This window comes from Aulonocara sp. 'chitande type north' Nkhata Bay, linkage group LG7, assembly GCF_057382095.1.
Source record: "Aulonocara sp. 'chitande type north' Nkhata Bay isolate Kocher_YH1m ecotype deep benthic linkage group LG7, A_spYH_male_GT1.1, whole genome shotgun sequence".
Lineage (NCBI taxonomy): Eukaryota > Metazoa > Chordata > Actinopteri > Cichliformes > Cichlidae > Aulonocara > Aulonocara sp. 'chitande type north' Nkhata Bay.
In genome coordinates, this window is record NC_141350.1 from 59,874,652 (window position 1) to 59,900,645 (window position 25,994).

The 25,994-nt window shown below is 39.5% G+C and overlaps 1 protein-coding gene across 1 annotated transcript in view; it reads right to left on the minus strand.

The window, feature by feature from the left end:
* Positions 1-21,742, minus strand: part of hydin (HYDIN axonemal central pair apparatus protein) — a 56,083-nt gene extending 34,341 nt beyond the window's left edge. The window contains 14 exon segments of the mRNA XM_086297785.1: positions 6,803-6,824; positions 7,036-7,092; positions 7,094-7,252; positions 7,368-7,585; positions 10,335-10,505; positions 11,976-12,140; positions 14,040-14,119; positions 14,122-14,162; positions 15,364-15,464; positions 16,242-16,482; positions 16,575-16,650; positions 17,094-17,233; positions 21,248-21,446; positions 21,724-21,742. Of these exon segments, the coding sequence (XP_086153911.1) occupies positions 6,803-6,824; positions 7,036-7,092; positions 7,094-7,252; positions 7,368-7,585; positions 10,335-10,505; positions 11,976-12,140; positions 14,040-14,119; positions 14,122-14,162; positions 15,364-15,464; positions 16,242-16,482; positions 16,575-16,650; positions 17,094-17,233; positions 21,248-21,446; positions 21,724-21,742 (1,689 nt within the window).
* Positions 21,743-25,994: the final 4,252 nt, after the last annotated feature.

Consider the following 25,994-nt stretch of genomic DNA (forward strand, 5'->3'; position numbering starts at 1 on the left):
ATAAGCTGCTATAGCGTCACTGTATGCAAAACTGCAAGGAATCTCAAGGGCATTAAAGCAGTTTTATCACTAAAATCAATAAGAAATCTCAAGGCATTAAACTACCTTAATACTTCATATTCTCCAGACTCTTTGCAATGGCAAAGCTTAATCTAATCTAAATTAGTAATGTTGATGGTGGGAAAAATACTCTCACATTTGTCTCTTTTGTGATGTATATTAAGATTCAGTCTTTATTTGATAATTAAGAAAACTATGAGCACTCAAAAAGAAAATAAAGGTCTACAAAGCAATGTGTTTTTCCAGTGACAACACAAAGGGTTAGGGTTAGGGGAAAATGCATTAAAGGCTGTTTCTGACCCTTGTTGTCCACAAACAGACAATTAAAACTTGATCAAGGATCTTTATCCTGCCAGTCCTGCTATAAATTTTGGTTTTAACAAAACATGCTCCGAAATAAATGTTACTGCATTAGTTGTGACTGATCAGATAGTCGTTTAGTTGTGCAGTGATCTAATCCATCAAGCAGCTATAGAAAGTAGCTGCAGTACAATGTAAAAGGTGAACTAAGCCTTCTACTTTACTTCTTGCTGGAAAAGAGTTCCCATAGACAGAAAACCTACAGTGTCTGTCTATAGTGTGCTGCCTCCATCTGTGGAGTGGATCAGTGGAATAGATGGATAGAAAACAGTTAGCTCTATTGAAATTCCACTCTCCAAGGGCTGTGGTTTAATTACTGATAGGGATGTAATTAGCTGAACATGGCAAGATAGAGCAAGTTTTGTGTGGGAGAAAGAGACTTTAAAGAGAGTCTGTGCGAGCACAGTGAGGTCCCCATTTAATTAGCGAGACAGCCTGTGAGACGGATTGGTAAGAGAGGCTGCAATCTAAGAAGGAAAGGGTGAGGAAAGAGAGAAGAGAAGGGTGATACGGATTAGGTGGGAAAGAAAAGCACTGACACAAGAGCATGAAGAGGGGAAAGAGGAAAAGGAAAATTAAAAAATAAGCAATGTAAAGCCTTAAGATGAGGACAAGGACAGAAACAAAACGAAGACGATGATTGAAGGTGATAAATCTTTTAGCCCTATTGCATTAGCTGGTTCAAGGCCATGGATAGGCTGGCTACTTTAGTATTCACAGTTCATTTAAGGGGAGGTAAGCCAAAACCAAGGCTTGAATAAAGTACACAATCAGCAAATGTGTCTTGCCCAGATAATTTATAATGGATTTGGCTTGCAATTCAGGGGGTTAAATGTTAAATGCAGCTACTGGACTGACTCACCCCAATGGGGAGTTTAAAAATATGTTTGAAATCCATTTGGTTCTTGCTCCTGAATCTTGTCTATTCAGTAATCCAATTCTATTTTTGTTCTATAATCCAGTAGCTTTTACAGAGCACAGATGCTTTAGCATCCTGTGGTCCTGCAGCAAAATAACAGAAAAGCCACCCTCATTCTGTGCCAACTCATAAAGAAAAACCTAGGATGTAAATTGATAATTCCTCATTTGTGATGAAAGGCTATAATACTTTTTTCTTAACTTTTTTTGGTTATTTTCTTTTTTTTTTTATCCACTCATCCATTCATCCACTTTCTTCCACTTTCCAATTTTAGGATCGTGGGGGGGTTGGAGTCTATCCCAGCTACCACAGGACAAGAGGCAGTGTACACATTGGACAGGCTGCCAATCTGTTTGAGGGCTTAACAGAAAGAGACTGTCAGTCATTCGCATTCACATTCACACCTAGGGCTGATTTCAAATCACCATTAACCTAATCTGCCAACAGCATGTGTTGACTGTGGGAGGAACCCACATAGACACGGGGGAGAACATGCAAACTCAGCCAAAAGGCCCCACCCGGATGGTGGATTTGACCCAGAACCAGAAGTTTCTTCCTGTTACAACTGAGTTTTTTCTCCCCACTGTTACCAAGTGTTTGCTTATGCTGATTATTGGCATTTTATCTGTATTCTTGTTGTGTCTTTACCTTCCAATAAAAAGCACCTTGAGGTAAGTGTTGTGTTTTGACACTACATTAACACAACTGATTTGAATTGAATTAAACTGACCTTTTGACCTTAAGTTTGGAAACCCCTAAGAACCCTAAGAAGCAGTATGGCTAACGTGAGCAGAGGGACTAACTTGTCAGAGCTGATGGGGGGAAAAAGGTTTATCAAACATAAGCAACTTATACAGTTCAGCAGTGTGAACCAGCACCTTCCTGCATGTAGAAAGAAAATGTGCTAGTGATCCGGCCATGCAGATGCCGAGAGAGAGTAGAAGGAGGCAGCAGGCAATCATCAAACATGATGAGGCAAGGATAAATTTGCGTATACTAAATGAGGTCATTCAAAGTTGCCTTTTAAAGCAGCGGTCCCCAACCCCCGGGCCTCGGACCGGTACCGGTCCGTGAGTCGTTTGGTACCGGGCCGTGAGAGTTGAGGCTCAGGTGTGAAATGTATGGTTTTCAGGGTTTTTATCGGTTTTCAGTGTTATTTTGTTATCGTTTTTATCGTTAACTCGGTTTTCCTGGGTCTTTTCACGTGTGTTATGAATAAATCTTTTTTTCGGTACCGGTACTAGTTTTATTTTGTTGTATTTATCCGCGACACCTTAAAGGCTGGTCAATGAAAATATGGTCGGGCATAAACTGGTCCGTGGCACAAAAAAGGTTGGGGACTGCTGTTTTAAAGGCATTGTGAGATTATGCTTTATAGAAAATAATTTTAAGTATGCAACTTTGATGAACTGAGATGCATTTTTAGGGGTTTAATCAATGTTCTTCTACAAGCATGTCATGCAACTGAGCAGTCATCTTGGTAAAAGCTCTGTGCAGTTACTCGGACAGTCATTTTAACTGCCATTGTTAATATTGTAGATCTCTCTTTTATAAAATCTCTGTTTTATTTAATTCTGGGAGTAGGTCGTTACACTATAACATAACAGATACTGCCAATTTACATTTTACAATAGATACTTCTGGAATATAATTATGTGGGGCTTTTATTTGCTTAGTCATTATTGTAATGTATTTTCTACTAAAAGTGTCACTGTTGAATATATAGCTGTAAAATTATACAACAATCAACTGAATAACTTACAGTGTCTGGTTGATAAATGCAACATTTTAATAGTGTGTGGTGTAAATATACCTGATGTTACTATGTCTCTGGTCATCCAGAAAAGCCCAGCAATAGGACACAGGAATCAGGAAGCAGTTGGTCATGGTGATTGGTTTGTGAGTTTGTGTGTAGTTTAATACACAATAAAAATCTACTGTGCTGGAGGAGAAGTCGAGGCCAGGGTAATGGGCTTCTGCGTGCAGCTTCACCACCTCATGCTGCGTGTGTCCCTGGTAATTTACTTCAAGAAACTGGCAAACACATGAAAGAAGAGAAGAAGAGTTTTTTAACTATGTTAGTAAGTGAACAGAGAATACAGTTTAGTCATTCACAATAGTTCCTCATCTTTTGGTCTTTTTAAACCTTTAATCTCAATAAGGCTACTCAAAGAAAAAGGTTATCCTATAGCTCAGTGAAAGCATGGGTTTTAGATAATTATAATGGGTGAAAAGAAAAAATTATTGCTGATTTAATTTCAATGTAAACCCAACTGGGGTCAAAACACCCAGGTGAAGAATGAAAATAAATGCACCATGTAAGAAAAAGATTGCATCAAAGTTACCACATCCACAGTTCTTGACTCTCAATCCTTATAGAAAGCTGAATTAAAGCATACCCACACCTCAGCCTGATGTCCGTCTCCTAAAACCACAGACTGGAAAGATATATACAGTACTTATAGGACTAATGTGAATTTTGATATATTCATCAAAATAATGCACACTTCTTTTTCAGAGTATGGTCTTGCAGTTGGAAGAAATAAAAATAACTGAATTGTTTTTGTTGCTTACTTTAAACAGATGACTCCTACACCGCAGGTTCATAGGCCTTTCACAAACCTTTACACACTTTTTTTGAAACATTTATTGTGATTCTGCCATGGGAACCAAACTTGTCAACAATATTCATCTAATCTACAGCTTCACTCAGACATGCCAGGTGTTTGAAAGCCTCAAGCTTTTTAATGAGCTCACAAAATTTGAGCTATAATAATGAAAATAAGGACATTCTGTATGCAATATCTGACCTTAAATTCACTGATCATTACAGAATTCAACAAAACTATATTTCATATTTTTCAATTTAGAGTTTATCAAAACTTAATTTGGGGTTAGTGCCAAAAAACATCAGTGATTTTGCACTGTCAAATCTCTATTTGTTTAATTTGGAGGCAACTGTCTTTAAGGGCACATACTGCGTTCCAAGAATATCAAAACACAGTAGACTCACTTCTGCACAGCAAACTTCACAAACAGATATTACGAAGCGTTAAAAGAGTATTTAGATATGAGCAATAACACAAAATAAGATTAATCTGAGTTAAAGGTATGATACAGATAAGTACAGCTAAATGATTAAACAGCATGTTTCAGCAAAAATAGAATCATTAGAACTGTACTTGATGAAATTAGCAGAGGTGTGGACTCGAGTCACATGACTTGGACTCGAGTCAGACTCGAGTCATTAATTTTATGACTTTAGACTTGACTTGAAAAAATGTTCTAAGACTTGTGACTTGACTTGGACTTTTACACCAATGACTTGGGACTTGAATGGGACTTGAACCGGTTTACTTGAAAAGACTTGATATTTTACCCCAAATATAAAATTTAACATGCATATTATATAGAGATTGAAAATGTGACGTCATTCACGGGTAGAACCGCAAAGGATTCTGGGAACTCGTGGCAAGCGGTACTAGCGCACGCAGGCTTTCAATTAAAATCAGTTATACAGCGATAAAAAAGAAACACAAAAATGTCAAGAAGCCGTTGTATTATTAACTGCAATAGCCGGTCGCATGACAGCCACGGGAAGCCGACGGGTAAAGAGATCGGTTGTTATCGGATTACGTCGTTGAAGAGAAATTGTTCAAGCCATGTTTCCGAAGTAACAAAGATGCGACGGATGGCCTGGATTGCAGCCATTCAAAGATCAAATATAACGTCCCAGAACACTCCAGCTCACAGGTTAGTCTGCTCCAAGCATTTACACGAAGGTCAGTGTTTTTTAGTAGTTAATACGTCATTTTCATAACATAATTGGTGATATAGGTTACAAGCAAGTCTGGCGCTGAACAGAAATTGTCGCGCTATGCTCCTTTGTTTATTGTGCATAAATAGTAAATTGTCCTGACACAATATTGCGTTTCGCTTCTGTTATTATGGTACATTGACAAAAACATATGCTTTTATTCACAGGATAAAACAGGTTTTTTGTATCACTAATTGCCCAGTACGATTACAGCATACAATATTGTTGTCACTGCTACATTTCTGTGATGCTACCAGAAATTATTTCCACTACTAATTAATTACCGTTGAGCTCAAAGGTCCTATTAATAAACGGTTAAGGAATGTATATTTATGACGACGATTTGTGAGACTGGTAAACTTATGATACGTACGATGGTCTTTCGTTCGACACGGTGCGTTTCAAGGTCCTGCACCCATCCGTCGGTAAACTGTACCTGGGCTTGTTGCAGTGACCGGAAGTTACTAAACTTCATGAGTGTATGCACTCACTCCAAGAACCGTATGATTATAAATATGCATATAAATATGCTAAGATGAGATAGCTGACTTCATCTAACTAGCAAATGTTGTCCAGGCTACGTTGGTGATACAGTTTTTTTTAATGTGTATGATATTTTTGTCATGCGATTTTAAAGCTGGTCCTACAACCGCATCCAAGAATAACATGCAGCTTATCTCAGAACTGTCGGTGAAAATTATTCTTGGAGCTAGGTTTAATTGAGCTGCATTTTAAAGAGGTGCAATTTCACAATTTGTGTATATTTTCTAAGTTCACTATTTTGTCATGTGTTGAGAAAAACACAGATTTTAAAATTACATGGTCTAATATTTACATTTAGCATATAACTGCAACATGCTTTTTTTCGTTGTTTTTTTTTTTTTAAAGACTCGAAAGGACTTGAAATTCAAAGTTTCAGACTTGTGACTTGACTCGGACTTTTACACCAGTGACTTGAGACTCGACTCTGACTTGCCTGACATTACTTGAGACTTGACTTGAGACTTGAGGATAAAGACTTGAGACTTACTTGAGACTTGCAAAACAATGACTTGGTCCCACCTCTGGAAATTAGAAATAAAAACAACCAAAAAACAACAATTTGTACTCTATACTGCGGTCTCCTGGGGTCTCACACAGAGAGAAAGGTTCTATAAGTGAGAGTTTTATGGAGACAGGCAGAGAGGATATATTCTTTAGAATCAGCTTCTCGTGTAGGGGTCTTTCTCCTTTGACCTGTAACACACAGAAACCTTTTAAATTAAGTGAACAACAACAAAGAGACGTGTCTGAAGCACAGGTATTAAACTGCTGCAGTTTGAATTATTAATAGTTAAAGGTTGGTTAAAAATAATCAAAATGTTAACAGAAATATACATAAAGGAGGCAAATGAGATTAACATTCATGAGAGCTGCAGTTTATGGGACCTTTGATGATTGTCCACATAACCTTTAGACAACATTTAAAACAGTTATGGGATGCAATCATAAAAGCATTGCAGAGTATTACAAAAAATATGCTTTTAAAAAAGTACTAAAAATGCAATGTTTGGTATTCTTGCTCATGACTAACCTTCTTCATGTAGAAGCTGCTTTGAGGAAAATGCTGACCAGTGGAGCTACGAAGTGACAAATAACATCCACACCATGATCTTCTCCTGGTAGCACCTGCACCAACAAAAGCATAGCACGCTTGATGCTCACATACAACCTGGGAAGCCAAAAGTCTGTACATGTAGTATACTGCATATTGAGCTGCAGCATCTGTTCTAATGCACAGATTGGCTATGATTATTCACTTTCAGGACATACACACAAACAGTTTCACCTTAGGACAGTCTGAAGACACTGTGAGCTGGAAAAAAGCTCACAGTATCACAGAATGAGGCTGACCATCTTTCTGCTAGAAGGAGTTACTCCACGTCTTGGAGCATATAGGTTTAGGAGTTGAGAAAGGAGGTAGGAAACTCTGGCTAGGCAAGTTTCCACCTTTGTGGGTTTTTGAAGTGGGTTGTGAGTTATCAATCTTCCTGTTCATCCGGTGTACTCGCATGCCAAGGTTGAAGAGCTTGAAGTGATATTGATATGACTCATGGCTTACAAAGCAAAGAGAGCTCAAGGCAGATTCTTGGTGTCATATTATTCACTTCTGCAAAAGGACTTCACACTAAGTCAAAATTGAATTTGTGAAAATGAAATAGTGATTTCTACCTGAAGTGTGTGCCTAAGTCGAGGCCGGGACGAAAAGGTCGGTCAATGGCAACTGTAGTTCCAGTGCCAGTGGCAGAGAGCAGGACAGTGTGCGCCTGACTGTCCTGTATAAAGATCTCCAACTTGCCCTCGAACTGAATCATGTCCTTCAGGTGTTCCACAACCTTGAGCTCCAGCTGGCCCCGTGGCAGTACAGCTGCCTCACTGGACTCAACACGCTAAAAGGACTCTCTGGTGGCCTAAGGAAACATAGGAGTTATAATCTGAGTCAACTTACAGTGTGAACCTGATGAGCTAAGGTGTTACCACAGAAAGCCTCACCTAGAAAAGAGGGGCAGTGCGGTCCTTCCAGTAGCTCTTTCCATCACTGAAATGTGGTGCTTGAAAATATCTCCCCTGTGCGGGCGTTTTCTATAACTGTGTGGCACAATGCTACTGAGATCCTTGAGAGATAGATGTGTGTATATCATATAGCTGAATAATCACATCACCACTTCTATGCGGCATGAGATCCTTGAGTTGGAAATAGAGCAGCAGCTCTTTGCCTGACATATAGTAAGTAAGACAAAACATATCCCTACTCTGAGGAAGGCTAATGTGTGGATGCACGTTAAATAAGACAAGTGTAACTTATGCTAAAATCTGCTATAAAATACACAGAGATGTAAACAGGAGAATAGCTTTTAAAATAGAGCTGCTGCAACATAGCTATATATATTTATTTTATTTCGCAGCTTTGCGGATTGTTCGATTGCACTTTTCCAAATAAAGACCAGTGTAATGAGAAAACAGACGTAAATCTAATAAATCTCTGCAGTCTTTAAACACAGCAGATAGCTTTTCATTGTGCTCAGCGTAGTGTACATATATCTGACAAAGCAGTGGTCGAAATCGCAATCAATGTTCTATACAGAAGCTCTGCTGATCTATGGTTGGAGCATAAACTTTTAATTGGGGTTTTGAAAATGAGCGTCCTATTAATGCGGTGAAGCTTGGGTGCTTTCACTGCCTTATAGCACAACAAAGTAAATCGGTGCTTAAAAATATTTTCACTCAAACTTAAATATAAAGCTTTCACTACATTTTGACATTGAAAGCCACCTTCTCAGTTTGAAGGAGAGATGATACGTATGAGGAAAAATGTCAAACAGCCAAAACTTGACCAGTGAGTGACTTTGGAAGTCGCAGATCACTTTCTCAGCATTTGTACAATCGAGGAAAGAGGCTGCTGAAAGCTGGCTTGGACCGGGTCGATACCAGGGTGATCGTGGTGAAGGGGTGGGTGGAGTCAAAAGAGGAGAAAGAGCACAGGGTTGACTCCCCTGGGTAAGGAGCAAGACGACTGGAATCTCAATAATCACATCAAACCTGCTGCATCACACAGCTCGATTAGCATTGATTGCTTTTAAATGCAGCACAAGACGGAAGGGTTTAGAATTCTGATTTGTGCTGTATGGTCTGCTGCTATCAACAGCGCATAAAAGCTTAATAAATCCTGTATTGATGGTGCAGAGACTACTGCCAGCCAAGTTTGATGTCAAACAGTAATACAGAGCGACAAAATCGACTGTCAGAAAAAAGCAGCAAACTCAAAATTAATATTCTGAGTTTTAATAACGTTTCTCTTTCAGTTTTCCAGTTCTTATGTATCACTGACAGGAGAATTTAAAAAACATGAATAAAAGTCTGCTTATGTAAGGGATTCTCCAGGAAAGCAAATATGTTCATGTGCAGCCTGCAGTGCTCACACAATTCTTCACTGCCTGTCTGAATGGTTCGACACCATATAAGATAACAGAAGGCCAGGATGGATGAGGAATGAAGTCGTTCCCACGGATGGTCACTTAAATGACAAGACAGACTGGGTACCTTATGCAATATCCCCGTGATCTTCTGTCATCAGGTCTATTTGTGTGGTTCTTTGCCAGCCTATTGAGCGAGACGTAATGTAATTCTAGGAAAATCTGCATCGATTGACGCCTGAGAGTGCAGAGGAGAAACTCCTTTCCTCAACATTGCCTTAGAGGAGAGGACAGGGTCATAAAACTGCAGTTACACAGGGGTTTGCCTGTGTGTGTTTAAAATTGTGCATGTGGATGGTTGTGTCTATGTCAGCTTTGGAAGTATTGAGGTACAGTTCCAGTCACAAGTTGGCTCCCCGTGGATATCAGGCAACGCTGATATGACAGTACGTAGGGAGGGAAGAGCTTTCAGAGAAAAGTGAAACACTAAATATGATAAACTGTGGCTCTCTGGTTGCCAGAAAGTTTAGTGTTTCATTTACCATGAGTAAGCACTATAAATGCATACAAGTGGAACATAACCATTTTAATTTAAAAGGCTTTTAAGACCTAGAAAATCAAACGTAGTTAATGTGGAAAATGTCTTAATATGTAGGTAACAGCTGATAACACTGAAGTACCATTTGAAGAGTGAGAGATAGAAGTGGAAGTCTGTTATACAGCATGGGTTAATCTACTATTTGTGCATAAATGTTACAATATCCAAAAGCGAGGCTCTGTGAGTTGATCGTTAAAATTGTTCTACACTGACAAAATATGTCACCATTTGACTGGATTGTAATGTATATATAATGTTTATAATATATTCTCCTGTGGTAGGACTAAAATTGAAGTGGCAGCTAATTATTTCAAAAGCTAACAAAGCAATTAAATCATCAGCTCATTAATTACATATCCAATTGGACTGAAAATGAATTAGTCACAGGAGCTAAGGAAGACAGAAAGCCAGTACGTGAACTGATAGATGACTGGAGAGATATGTAGTAAATCCACTCTTAAACCTGGATAACGCTGCTTTTTTCCCCCAGATGTTTACTGTATGCTTCCAAATGCTTTAGCATCCCACTATGAGATGTAAGCTCATATAAAGTTGTTGTTGTTTTGTTTTAAAGTGTATAAGAATTTCTAAATCAATTTTTAGTATATGCCTGCCCACCTATGCCACAAATTCTAGTGTCTGTATCATGGTAGTAGTAAAGTGAGCTGGAATAGGTGACTGGGTATACAGGTGCAGGGTTTTGGCAATGCTCTTCAGAACTGGGATTTTACCAAAGCTCAGCTGTGGGCTTTGGATGTGAACTACTGGTCCCTGTCCAATACATGACAAGGCCACCTCCTGGAACAGAACAGAAATATTCAAGGATCAAAGAATAAATATTATGTCTTTATTCAGATATCAAACATACACTGAACAAAAATATAAACGCAACACTTTTGTTTTTGCTCCCATTCCCCATGGGATGGACGTAGAGACCTAAAATTCATTCCAGATACACAATATAACCATCCCTCCCAAACAGTGGTCACAAATCAGTCCAAATGTGTGGTAGTGGGCACATCTGCTATATTGAGATAATCCATCCCACCTCACAGGTGTGCCACATCAGGATGCTGATCTGACATCATGAGTAGTGCACAGGTGTACCTCAGACTGCCCACAACAAAAGGCCACCCTGGAATGTGCAGTTTTGTCTCACAGCAAAATGCCACAGATGCCACAAGCAATGAGGGAGCGTGCAATTGGCATGCTGACAGCAGGAATGTCAACCAGATCTGTCGCCCGTGCATTGAATGTTCATTTCTCAACCATAAGCCGTCTCCACAGGCGTTTCAGAGAATATGGCAGCACATCCAACCGGCCTCACAACCGCAGACCTCGTGTAACCACACCAGCCCAGGACCTCCACATCCAGCAGGTTCACCTCCAAGATCGTCTGAGACCAGCCACCCAGACAGCTGCTGGAACAATTGGTTTGCACAACCAAACAATTTCTGCACAAACTGTCAGAAACCGTCTCAGGGACGCTCAACTGCATGCCCGTCGTCCTCACCGGGGTCTTGACCTGACTCCAGCTCGTCGCCTTAACAGACTTGTGTGGGCAAATGCTCACATCCGATGGCATCTGGCACGTTGGAGAGGTGTGCGCTTCACGGATGAATCATGGTTCACATTGTTCAGGGCAGATGGCAGCTGAGAATGTCCCAGTTCTTGCATGGCCAGCATACTCACCGGACATGTCACCCATTGAGCATGTTCGGGATGTGCTTGACCGGCGTATACTGTCGTATACGCCGGACAGTACCAGTTCCCACGAATATCCAACAACCTCACACAGCCATTGAAGTGGAGTGGACCAACATTCCACAGGCCACAATTGACAATCTGATAGACTCCATGCAACGATGTGTTGCACTGCATGAGGCAAATGGTGGTCACACCAGATACTGACCGGTTCTGGGTCCCCATACCCCCAATAGCGCAAAAAACTGCACATTCCAGGGTGGCCTTTTGTTGTGGGCAGTCTGAGATACACCTGTGCACTACTCATGATGTCAGATCAGCATCCTGATGTGGCACACCTGTGAGGTGGGATGGATTATCTCAATATAGCAGATGTGCCCACTACCACACATTTGGACTGATTTGTGACCACTGTTTGGGAGGGATGGTTATATTGTGTATCTGGAATGAATTTTAGGTCTCTACGTCCATCCCATGGGGAATGGGAGCAAAAACAAAAGTGTTGCGTTTATATTTTTGTTCAGTGTATTTAACTTAGAGTCCAACACAAACACTTCCACTGACCAGGTATGGCTGGAGGCTGCTGAACCCAGCAATTCATAGAGTGCTGCGGCGCTTTCCAACAGTCTTAGCAGGGAGACACACAGAAAGCTTCTCTGAGCTGCCGGGATGAATCACTCGTCTAGGTGCAGAACTGCTTAAAAGCAGTGATGGATTCTCCTCATTTTCCTGAATACAGAGACAGTAAAAAATATATACATTTTAATGCAGCCATAGTGCATCAGATGTAATTGTGGAACTTGCCTCCATACATGGGATGAAACATTTGTGACATTTGTGAAATCCACAGTCCCACTTAGTGTTCATCACTGCTGTATAAACGGATAAAGCACAGTAATGGATAATATGAGGTCAGCTTTTGTTGTCTTTTAAACCTTCATTTGTCTCAAAAAATAATTTCTTACTTAGCGACAGTGCGGCAACAGCTTATTTAGGTATTCATTTATGTATACCAACAACCTGCTCGAGATCAAACTGAACATCAGAAAGAGGAAGAAAGAACATGGTATGGTTGTTGGTGCCAGGCGATCTGATCCGAGTATTTTAAAAACTGCTGCTCTGCTGGGATTTGCCCACACGATCATCTCTAGGGTTCAGAGAATGGACCGAAAAAGAGAAAATGTCCAGCAAGTAGCAGTCCTCAATGTGAATATGCTTTGTCGATGCCAGTCTCATGTTCAATGGGGTGAGTACCCAAATACAAGACAGTTGGCGGATGTATCTGTATCAAATGCTCAGGCTTTTAAGGATATTTTCTTAGTCCACTTTAGGCCCCTTACTACCAAGTGAGCATCATATTCAACACCACAGATGCTACTTGAATGTTATTGCTATCCATCTCTTTATCCATGTTTGTTAGATTTGTATTGTTGATTGTCATTTATGCTTAGAAATATTTACTTATATATGCTTAGAGTTTTGTAATTAGTTGTAGATTGGTAGAGGTTTTGATCCTTGATAGTCTGCAAACTTTGTGTGTATTAGACAGCACTTTGGGAGCATGAGAGGTCATACCGTGTCTTATTGTTTTATGGTAGGATTAACGCAGTTGCGTCTGTTCTAGTCTAAGTGCTCTTTGTTTAGATGAACTGCAGGACTTCCTCACCGTGTTATCTAGGATGAACCATCTAGGGTGAGGGGGAGGCTACCCTCTTCCTGACCAAGGATGTTTGACCCTTTGATCAGCAGTCCACACACACACACACACACACACACACACACACACACACACACACACACACACAGACAAGGTACTCTTTGTGTGTATGTAGACGTCATATGTTAATGAACTTATGCATATTCATGTAACCTCAATAAAAGAACAGTGGTACGGGAGAACGGACGAGAGCAACTGGGGTCAAGCGAAGGAACGGTGCCTGTCCGGTTCTCTCCCGTGCACGAGAAACATGAAGAAGCTTGCCTACTTGTGTCTTGCTTTGCAGTGTAATTATATTGTCTTCAACGTTACAGCGGATGGGTTCAAGCTACAAACCTATCAATGTTCTCATGGCTGCCTCTAACATAATAAGGGCCAGTTCTGAATTCAGAAGGGGGTTGCAATCTGCTAATAAAGTGGTCAGTGAGTGTATTTCAAAAATAATTGATGAACACTAAGGCTAAACAATCCAAAAAAAGATATCTTCAAAGTAGCACTTTCACACATCACCAAAGCTCAGTAAGGAAAGCGAGGACAAGAAGATGTGTCCCCATTACCACACAGTAATTACATTGAGACAGAATCTCTTCAGTCTGGACAAGAGAGACAATTAGAGCAACCAATAAGTCATTAACTGTGTTTTTGGCAAGCTGTAAGACGATCCTTTAAACAAATGAGATATAATGTTTTTGTTACTGAGCTTATGACGATTTTCTTCACCTTTAGAAAAAGCCAGTTAGTATTTTTTCACATTTTCGGTCTTTATGCTAAGTTAACTGTCTCCTCGCTCCTACTTCATATCGACTGAAAAGGAACATGTATGCTCTAATTCACTTCAGTTCTTAACACAGACATGTAAACTCTATAAATCAATTTTTTTTTTTTTTTGTTGCTGCATGGATCTGTCCAACCTGATCAAGCATGCCATAGCAGGCAGGCAAATTGCTAGAGTTGGTCAACCGCACTTTCTGTTTATAGGGGAAATTGAGGAGTCCAGCACTGGAGTATCCACCACAATCTCAGGCACAACACACCTATCAACACAGACAAAAGAAGAGAGTCAGACAAGTAGAAGAGAAACAGCGAAATGGGTGGAGAAGAAAAGATATGAAGAGTATTTATGGACCAAAAAGTAATTGCACAGCATCATGCCAAAACTCTATTAATTAGAATGAATTCATAAAAGTATAATGACGGTGATTGCCGTGAGGAAGTCAGATTGCCACTGCCCTATTCTGAATGATGATGCAGGTGACATTCCATTGTATTATAATGCAAATTAGCTTCTGAATATTTAACACATCCTCCACTGATTTGCCGACACCTGCATGCAAGTTCAATGGACCACATTCACAACTTGTCAAAGCATCAGAACATGCAGACAGCTGAAAGCACAGCAGATTACTAGCAGAAAAAAGGTACTTTATTCGAGAAAAAAGGATGATAGAAGAGTTTGCTAGCAGGCATTTTGGGTACCACAGTGTATATAGTTGTATACTTAAGTACATATATGTAGCAGGTGTCATGTGGCAGATTAAGGCTGTATTACAGTCTATCATGTAGTTTACAGTTTACAGAGATCTTTTGTTCCCTTGTTTGAGTTCTGTGTGTATACGTCAGGTGAGGGGCAGCCAATCAAAAGAAAGTGGGCTTTTACAACTAACAGGTTTAATAGCAGAGAATCTAAAGTGCTTTGTTTGGCACAGATGGTCCAATATAACTTAAATATATTTTTAAAACTGTGAATGATTCAAAGCTCTAGTGGAGTTCCAGAATAAAATAAATAAATAAATAAAATAAAACAAAGATTGAGCTGGTAATGAGTGTCACAAGTCCCTTTTTAATCTATAATGACAAATAAATTGAGATGAGTAAAAAGTACAGTATATCAAGACAATCATAGATAATTTCATTGAATTTGTGTGTCATATTCTCCACCCAAGACACCATTACACCACTGCTTTCTGTCAAACATAAACATAAACTCTAATTTTCTAAGAAGAGGTTGTATTCTATTTTCCTTTGGTAGAGGGATGATGAATCATTGTTATTCATTCTTTTTTTATTGAGTATCTTTTCAAATGAAACAGCCTCAGGGCACAAAAGCAGAAATACAGGAAGGTACAGGATGTTTACTTGGATTTATTTTACCACAAACTAACTTCAGCAACTGAACGTTTGAGTAAGTTTTCACACTCAACAGACTGTGTATGTTCACATGTAAATGTGTCTAACCTAGCCTTCATAGACAAAGACAGCATTTCCTCCCCGACGCCGTCAACATCCACTACTAGCACCGGCCTGTGTGTTCCAACAGTGTTGGAGTACAACGTCACCTGTACACACCTGATGATGATGATCATGAAGCCATTTATTTGTCATTTGCAGTTCCCTGCAGCAAAATTGGACCTCTTCCGACCATACATACAATACACAAACATCACATCGGGTAGGCAGGTCAGAACAGGTAGCGTAAAGAAAAACAATGAAATGTACAACAAAATAGGGAGATGGAGGAGAGAAAAACAGAACTCTTCTCATACTGAGCTCCTACTAGGAGCTCAGTATCAGAACAGAAAACAAAAAAAACTCCTCAGCACAAAAAGCACATGAATCTTCACAACATAACACCATGAAAACACATCACAAGCAACAGGGGTGGGTATGAGGTGAGAGTTTGCTATGCATCATACATACACACAATGAGGCCAGGAAGACCAGTACAGGAGAAATACAGGAAAACCAGTGTCTAAAGTTAAAAGGAAAGAAGTTAAAGTAAAAAAAAATTCACCTTTAGCTTTATAGTGTTACCCATTATTAACAAAGCAGCCTGATAAAAATGCGGATGGAACTAACTAGGTCAGCTTTCTTGTGTTAGCATAGCAAGTCTTGCCCAGACAAGAGGCCTGCTTCTGTCTGACTGGTAAAAGTGCCCTTCCCTGTGGTTTGTCAATACAAACTCTAGTGATGTGTGCTGTGTTCATGGTGCACTTTGAAAATGTTTATAATCTTGGTAATCCATGAGCTAATGTTGGCTGCATTGTTGCACTATACCATTATACTAAAACTGGTATGCTAGCTCTGGTCTCTGATTAATTGTTGATTAATTGTACCTTAATGGATTTATCTGACACAGTACGGACTGAGCCTGTTGCCGGGCAGATCGTGAATTCCACAGGCCTTGAACGAAGATTTCCAGCAGTATGACCTTGCCAATTTTTTCGTGACTCATCAGAAACCTTTCTAAATAAGCTAATGCTAGGCGAGGCCTGACCATCTCCCCAGACATGCAATATGAAGTTCACGGGCACAAAGGAAGGTTTGAAAAGGATGCACACAAGTGTTTCTGGGAATATGTAGAGAGAGAGCCAATATGAGAAAATATAAAGATATTAATATATGTTATCATGCACGCAAGGATGAAATCCAAGGAAAAATGTAGCATACCAAAGGCTACATCCCCAAAGTCGAGCTCTGAAACATCAAAGTGGATTGTAGGACAGATTAAACAGACAAAGAAACCTTGAAAAGAACAAGATGAAAAATCTGAAAATAGGTACAGAGAAGGTAAAGGATCCATGAGTCAGTTTTTACATTTGCTTGTAACATGTAAATGTTCTGTCAGAGCAATGGCTCCATTCCTCGCCAGCTTTACCTAAAGTTTTTTGTTTTTTTCTGCCTGTCCCGTTTGGCTCTTTTGCCATCAGAATTATTGTCTAAAGGCGAAGAAAGATGCCCAACGGATTTACTTTACCAAAATGACCATCCCAGCCTTGCCGTAATGGTCCATTTGATTCACCTTTTATTGTTTATTTTATTTTCACTTGCTGGGACAGACTTGACTGGGGGAAAGAAGGGGAGAAAGAAAGAGGGAAAGAAAAACAGCTGAGAAGAGGGACGGGGGAGAAGGGCAAAAAACAAAAACCAACAGAATAAGCAGAGAAAAAAAAATACATATATCGAGCTTTACCTAAAGTTGAAGGTAAGTGGTTGAGGCTATCCTGTCACAGCTAGCAGCAAGTCCTCAGAAAATGAACCCAAAATCCGACTGCGAAGGTGACTTCCACAGTCTGGCACTCCCAGAGGGAACAACACAGCAGAGAAACTTCGGCCAAAATCAGCCCTTTATTCGACAACTGCAACTGGAGAAGAAAGATTTCCTGTATAAGCTAAACTCAGTCAATAAGAGTTTGCAATATATTACCATAAAACTCAAAATGAAGTGTGTGTATTAATGAGAACCTTCACAGACATGTGTGTATTAATGTTGAAACAGAAGAGTAAATATCCAACAATGATCATGTAACTACCAGATGTGTTTTATGGAGTATATCAACAGATAAAAGATGGTACGTGGTATCAGCTGTGTGCATAAAAAGTGGCAAAAAAAACCTGCAGATGATTTTATTACACGTTGTTGCTGACTGGCAGAAGAACCACCTTGCAGTATAATAAACTATAACCACAGAGGCTCTGTCAACTAACATAACGTTGCATCTGCAGCGTTATACATACATACTAGCAATTTTATAAAGGAACATAAGTGTATGCAGCTTATATGTCTTACAAATGCTTATGGTATGATCCACACACGTAAACGTAAATGATTTACAAATGCAGGCAGTGATTTGTGTGAAACTTTTGAGGACTCACAAGCACGTGCTACAAAACTATTTTACAACTGTCTATACCTAAACCTGAATGAATATTTATAATTACAAATGCCTAATAATATATTTGGCATTACTCTCGCTCACTTACAAAACCTTAAATACGTGTGCCGAAATCTCCTGATACACACAGATCACGTTGCATGCCCAAGTGGGGTTTTGAGACAAATTTCATGCTGTCAGCTTCGCACTGATCCACAAATGTAAGCTGTGTTCATGTGCTAGTGTAAAACTGGGACATCTGTGCTTCCTCTGTCCTGTGGGATTTTTTTTCCCCCAGTTAAACTGGGCTTTGCTTCTTCTAAATAAACAGAACACCCTTCTACTAGAAAACATAGATTTACCAATTACAGATACTACACGGTGGGCTATAAAGGTTAACATATGGCTAAGCTTCTGCTACTTGCTGCTTGCAAACTGAGTCAGACCTCAGCTGCAGATGGTTGAACACGTTGTACATCACTGTGGATCATACTCTGAAGTGACTAAATACTAACTAATCTCTGCATAATTTGAATATAGATATAATCCAGGTAATGTGAAATAACACTTTGATGTTAATCTTAGCATTCTCTAATAACAGCAGGCTAACATTAATGTTAGCTTAATGACTAATCCTGAACATCTCAGGATGTAGCAGCAGCTTATTTAAACCATATGTTAACCTTGACAGACTACTGTGTGGTGCCTGTAATTGGAAAATCTATGTTTTTTCTGGGTGACGAGTTCCTCTTTTTTGTTTAGAAGGAGAAATGCCCACTTTATTTGAAAAAACCACAGGACTACAAGCAGGATGTTTGTTAGTCCCTAAAAGTTAGCCACAAATCATGGCACATGTTTGAAAATCATAGTCTACACTTATGAAGCATACTGTATGCATTCGTAACCCTTGTGAGACATATTTCTCCCATTACAAGTGTTCGTTTTGGCTCGTTTTTCTTATCTCTTGATAATATTATTGTTCTCCTATGAAAAAAATCTAATAACTCAATCCCATTATGGTTGAACTCAAGTTCAGGTCCCATACCTTTACCCTTGACTGTGAGGGGTAACCGTGATTCACGTCCTAAGGCAGAAAACAGACAAAAATGATGAAAGAGTGATAACAAAGCTAGAAAAGACAAAGCAAAAAACATGTTGTAGGGCCATGGAAAAAGGAAAAGGCAACATATCATGTAGAGTTGGGTATTATGGTTGGTGTTACATTACGTTAAAGTACTAATTCTAATCAATGCAAAGGCCACATGAGATCTAGTCTTCTGTTTTGCTTTATATGTTTCTTAGGCTTTTTGCAAAGTGAGGAAATAAGGCACAGGAGTCTCCTGTCTCTCTGTCCTTGTCCTAGGCTCACCAGGTCATCACGCACCGCAGAAAACATGAAAATTAATGTAAATCTGACCTCCGGCTCAAATGACACACATGAAGGCCACATGCAAAACTGTCAACAATCTTTTACTAGCACTTAGATGAGATGACTAAATTTGGGCACAGTGAGTTCATCGTCACGAAGGTGGATTTATGAAGAACAATTGTGCTGTTTCCTTTGATTGAGAATATCACACGGTTGAGGAAAAGGGAACATAAAACAGATACACTGGAGAAGAGCTGTCGTTCCCTGAAAAAACTAACAAACAGACAGACATGGTTTGCTACCAAGACTTGTTTATCTGTAAGTTGTCTGCACTAAGATTCTTTTATGAGAAAGCTAAAGCTTTCAATTTACAGCAGGGGTATAGGGTGTGCTTGTAGCTGTCAAAGTAATCAATTGCAAGGTTGAAAGAACACACAAAAGAAGAGTTACATCCAGGGGTGTACGAAGGGTTTGAGATGAGGAAACAACTGTTGCTGTCAGTTTGCTATAAATGCACTCAAAATACTTTTGGTTCATTATCTTCTCACTTCAAATCCTGTTGTTTATTTGGCTATGTGTGATTGGGTCTTTTGTTTTTATGATTAAACAAGTGGGAAAAATTGGTTTGTACATCTCAAACTCTGCAGCCAAAGTAGAATAACTGTGGAAGTTACTGCATTTTGCACTTCATCACATCTTCATGTTCAATACAGCAATATTGAGTATCTGGTTACTTTGACACCAAAGGAGAATTATCTTTTACTTTTTCTTAAACAACTAAGCTTTTACGGTACACCAGTTCAGATGTGCATGTTTCATCCAGAAGCTGTAGGATATCTCAGTCAGCACTACAAGATACACATACATGCACTGCTGTATGTGTGTGTATGTGAAACCTGAATGATCATAATTTTCTTCTAGCTGTGGACTGACCTGTGACATCGCAGTATATAGTTTGGCATCCTCAGGCTTGAAGATGATTGTGATATTTGCTATGTTGTTGGACAATATTTCCCCCTTCGGAACCACGTAAAGACAAGAAGGATTATTTAGTGAAACAAATGCAAAAGTTAGAATAACAAGCCTGAAGAAGAATACAATTGATTCATTTGTCAAGCTTAGCTATAAAAACACACACACACCGGTGTCTGTCTCTGTGTGTGTGGGTAACTGGATAGGTGTATTCATACACAGACTGCTGACCATTTTTCCTCAAATGCCCTCTCAAACATTGTGTAGTAACTGGTCTACAGACTGTTTTCTCTCTCACCATGACACTTTCATCCTCTCTGCCTCTGTCTTTCATCTGTGTCCTCTCTCCATCTGTCCAGGGAACTGGGCAGAGTTGAGGAGAGACGACACTAACAGAGAAAGGTGGGGGTGGGGGTATCAGAATGGGTCATTCTGTCTGAAGGTCCCTGAACAGAAACAGTCCAGTCTGGGAGCCTACTGTTACCGAGGAGTCACACGGGGTTTAAATGCAAAAAACAGGTTTGAATTTTAACTCTTTGTGACAGTTTTAAGCTCAGATGTGATTAACCGATTCAACACTGTTCTCAAAGCAGCAATGCAGCTTTGATGCCATACAGCAATACATGTCCTACAGAAAGATCCACAAAGACAATGAAGTGGATATTAAGAAGGGAAATATTTTTGTGATGAAAACATATGATACACATTAAAAACTTCATAGGCTCCACAGTTATGCAGCTATCTGGGAAGGCCAAAAGCTGTATTCCTGTAGGAACTGCAGGAATACAGGAAAAAGCAAGTGCTCCCGCTCTCCTTCTGCCTCCTGCTCAAGCACTGAGCCTTCCCTAGAGAGAAACAGGGAGGGTGAGAAGGTGAAAAGTATAACAAAGAGTGAATGAGGAGGGTCAAAGAGAAAAAGAAGCAAGGAGAAGAACAAGGAGCTGCTGACAGAAAAACGTGATGAGTACCTGAGCTATTTCTGGCAACACATGCTGTGATAAAAAAGAAACATAATACTGAAGAGAATTCTACTTGCTACGTAGAGACAGAACGATCAAACTTGTCTTGTGACAAACATATTCCTCTGTAGCCTCTCTTAAAACATTTTGCATGTGTCCATAAATACCTCAGTAAGTTTAGGTCCTCTTGCTGGCTGAACCACACAGTCCAGCGGTACTGAAGAGGGATATTGTTCCTGTTGGTGAGGGACACTGTGCATGTACTGGACAGTGAGGTATAAGTCTTATCCAACCAACTAGAATCAGGTTCAAGATGGATGTTCAGTTCCTCACAAAGCCCATGCAGGCTAATGTACACATCTGCTCCTGAGCACAAGACACTGCGATGTTTATTATGAGACACAGAGTGTCACAGACGTGGTGGCATATAGGCCACAAGAAATTAACTTAATAACTGTGGTGCTCAGTTTGAGTCAATCTATTCACAATATTGCCTGACATTCATGGAAACCTTTCACTTCATTTATCTAAACATCTCAGTGTCTTGACATGAATGCGGGTGGAGAATAGTGGGAAACTTACAATGTCAAAAAACACCAAGTGGAAAATAAATATGATTAAAATACCAGTACATCACACATACGTGTGGGTATGGCAAACATGCTTTCAAGTATTTCAAGAAGCCAGAAGAACCACAGTCTCTTCATTTTGCAGGACAAACAGGGTCCCATCATATGTGCACACTGCCAACAGTGCAGCAAAGAGCAACAATAACCAGCAACAAAAAGTACAATGCAAAACTAGGTTTTGTATAAAGCCACCAAGAATAAGGCCATATGTAAATTGAACATGTGTTTGTTTACATTCAAAGCAGAAGGACGGGCATCTTAGTCTGCACAAACACTCTACTTATTCTTTTCTGTATTTGTATACCAAGGTTAAAGTTTTTTTCTGAACTCTAAAGACTGAACACTAATTTGTGTCTTTTTCTGATGTTTTAACCATAAAGCAGTGAAATTAAGGGAGATTTCTTGAAATGAAATGAAAATGGGATTAAAGTGAACTGACAGCCATGGAAACTTGCCATTTATGATTTCTTTGAACCCTCAGTTTTGTACCTCATGCCTTTTGGATCAAACACAAAGAATGCACAATGTATTGCAACAAAAGAACAAGTTCTCTTAAATTAGGTTTACACAAATAATAATTTGAATGGGATAAGGTTTCCCTGCTGGATAGTGAGCGAAATCCAATTTCTAAATTAGTTAAGGATTAGAAATGTGACTCCTGTCTGATACTGGAAAACTTTATCTTGAGGTTTGGAATGGCATAAGTATGCTCCTGCTGATATTTGAATCCAACAGTGTTTAAAGGAACAAGGATGTAGTTTTGCTAACAAACAGTACCCAAAGTTATGGGGCCATCAACTTAAAATCTGTAGTTTCACACCAACAACAGATGTTGAGAAACAGTGTACACAGCATGCAGAAAAAATGTCAAATATCATTTACCCATCTGTAAGATCTGAATATTGTGAATCCATTTCTTTTATTTTGTATGCATCATCTTAATTCCAGCTAACACGAGACATAGGAGTTTTAAATTACACAGAAACACCACCTGAGGTTTTTCTTTTTCTTTTCCTCGTTCAACGTTCAGTTTTTAAGGACAGTTTTATTGGTCAGTAACATGTGAGTAAATCTATGAACACTCTTTAAAAGAAACAGAACACAACAGATAAGCAAATGTGTTTCATAAGATGAGTGATCCTATTAGGTTTATGCTCACTGCAGACTGGATAGGACAGTTTTAATCCATCTCTGCCCTGAGGTTTAACACAAGTGAGAAGAACTGATTAACTGGCACCTGAAAAGCCTTATTTGCAAGTACCGCAAAAGCTTCACTTGTAGCACAATGCTTCCAATCTGACTTCTTTACTTACTCTTCACCAAGTGATCACAGCCTTTTTGACCAGAAACAGAAAAACCAACCAAACCAGACTGTGACGAATGTACGCTGGTAAAATCTATACAATGACTGAGCGTTCCAGACAGTAAAGACACACATTAGAATTCAAGGAGTTCCCGTGTTGGCTTCCACTGGGCCAATTATCACAGAGATCTCAATCATCTACCCAGAGGCAGAGAGAAAGAATAGAAAAGTAGCCTGGCAGAGGTCCTAAGGGAGGCCGATTCTTTTCTTTTACTCTGCTAGAAAGTCTACAAAATGATGTGATATCATTGGAACGAGTAGAATCAAGAAAAGAAAAGAGAACACACAAAACGGAGGATGAGTGATAGAAGGAAATGAGGCAGCGAGAATGACGAACTAGGAGATCCAGAAAGAAAAAGCAATTATCTCCCAGCATCCGGATGCTATGACAGCAGTTGACAGGCAGGGAGAGCTGCAGCTTATTGCAAAGCTTTCATCATTTCTGTCCACCAGCCCTTCTCCCCCTCGTTTGCTTTCTCTTCACATAATTTCTCTATGTACACAGCAGTGGAACTTCACAGACCTCTCAGCTACCTTTGATTACGACACAAACAGCAGTGTGTGTTTGTGCGTGTGTGAGCATGCAGCCTTGAGCATGTGTGTGTTGTGCAGTTGCTTCCTGTTTGTATGTGTGTGCTGTTTTTTCAAAAAGCTGCTATACTCAAGTCCCCCTCAGCACTAAAGCTCCGTTAAAGCAGATGCCTCAGTGCTCCCCAAGAGTTGTCCTTCTTTTCATTTAAACCAGCAAGAAGTGACACAGGAGAGGGAGTGCAATGGGTGGATGGGGGTGTACTGGAGCAGATGAGTCTCCACTGACTCTTAAGACAGAACAAGCCCTGTCTAACTTACCATAATGAAAAACAACTCAGCTAAGCAAAATATTATTTTTTTTAAAGCTGCACCAGCTTTTAAATGACGACAGGAACCATTCCAGCGTTAAGTGCTATCGTGCAATGTACATGCAAATCAACACATACTAAAATAAACAGCAACACACAGACTGTGTCTGCTAGCCTATGCTAAAGCTCAGCAGAATAACGACTTCTGCAGCATGCTGAACTGAAACATACATGAGAGTGAGGGAGGCAGGGAAAGGTGCTAAATTAAAAATGATAGTCTCTTGATGGGCTGTAAGTGGTGTTCTGGATCGGGGCTGGCTCTCCAACTATAAAGGCTTAATGCTGCTGAATACTGTTGTCCCTCCTACAACAAACCTGCTAGTTTAAGTAGCCACACAGCACCCTTGCTCCTTTAAGGTCACGCAAAAACTGAAGATTAAAAAAAAAAAGATTTAAAATACAAACATATAGAGAGCTATCTAGCTAAATCAAGAGTTCCAGGGAATGGTAACACAGACATAAAACGACAACCACAGTCAGAACAGTTAATCCAGTAATAAACAGACAGTTTTTCATAAGAAGAATACCGTAGACTTTAAGGACTATTACTGATAACTGAATGAGTGTTTACCCACCATGCAGCCAGATTCTCCCTCATATTCACCCAAGTTCAGACACACATAGAGTTAGTACACAAAAAATATCCACCCAGGTGTTAAATAGCTAATAAGTTTGGAGTTTCTTGCATGCCACAAAGCTCTTCAACTGCATTTGTTAAACACCACGGAATTATTCTCCTTAGACAGCAGGATACAGTGCCAGGTAGATGAAATTAGCTTTAAATGAGCTTTTGATGTGGCCGCTTTGGGTCAGGAATAAGTCTGATTTGGTTGTGAGTGAAGCATCTCAGAGATTAATCCACTTAACTATCAGCTAGTCATTTTTTGCTATTGCTATTTTTAGTGTGCAATATTTATGTGGCAGACAAAGTGCTCAATCATCAGAATGAATTATATTTCATAACTGTATGTGGCTTGCTGTGAGCTGAGCTTCTTATGAAACTACACTGAACCCTTTGTAGCGTACCATTAAATCCTGAGAACCCACCTAGGTTAAAATTGCACTACTATTCTCTAAATTGATATGAGATATTTAAAATGAGGTGAGATGAAGACTTTAAAACCACTAATTTCCAGTTAAATTATCTCTTGCATTTTCTGCTGAACAGGATAAAAAGCCAGCAACTTTATGCATTCAAGGTTAATTGATCCCCTTGTGCATGTACCAGAAGAGTCAAAGGCTTCATCTTTTTGCTTTTGATGTTAAAGAGTCTCGATAATTGTGAAGGAAACTAAGATTACCCTTAAATCCTGTGGCTGCTGTGCATCAAGCTGCGGTCTGGTGTAAGTGTGGCTAAAGCCTAGCAAATCAGTCACAAACACATTTAACAAGTTTATCACAAATGAGTAGATTCATCATAACACAAATTTAAAAAAGAATAAAATTATCACCCTGTATCAAAACAACCATTTATCCAGCAACAACATTACGTAAACTAAGAAGGGATGAATGATTCATTAGTTTACTGCACTGGGATACAAATGGACTTGTTTATTAAAGGGGACCTATTAAGCTCATTTGGCATAATTTTATTCTAGGACTCAGCTTAGCTTAGCATGACTCAGAGTTCTTATTAAATGTAACCCTATACTGAACCTTTCTGCTACAGCATGCTGCAGACAGATATTTAGCAATGTTACTCCGTTGATGTAACATGTGTGTATATGCACTCATCTGTTACATCTTAAGTCAAAAGGTCATGAATCTTAAATGCAAAACCAGTTATTTTCATGCATACACACTTTTTTAAACACGCATGTTTAGATCAAGAAGCAAAAAGAAGACAGAAAAAAGACGATGAGCAAATACTTTGATTACCCCAGTAATCTGTCTGCTAGAGACAGGTGTGGGAATAGAAAACATTGCTAAGACTGGAAATGTGACAGAAACACTAAAACACACAGATACACACAAAGAAGAGTATAAAACAAGCTGTCTTCATATCTGCCTGCAGGGAATTCCT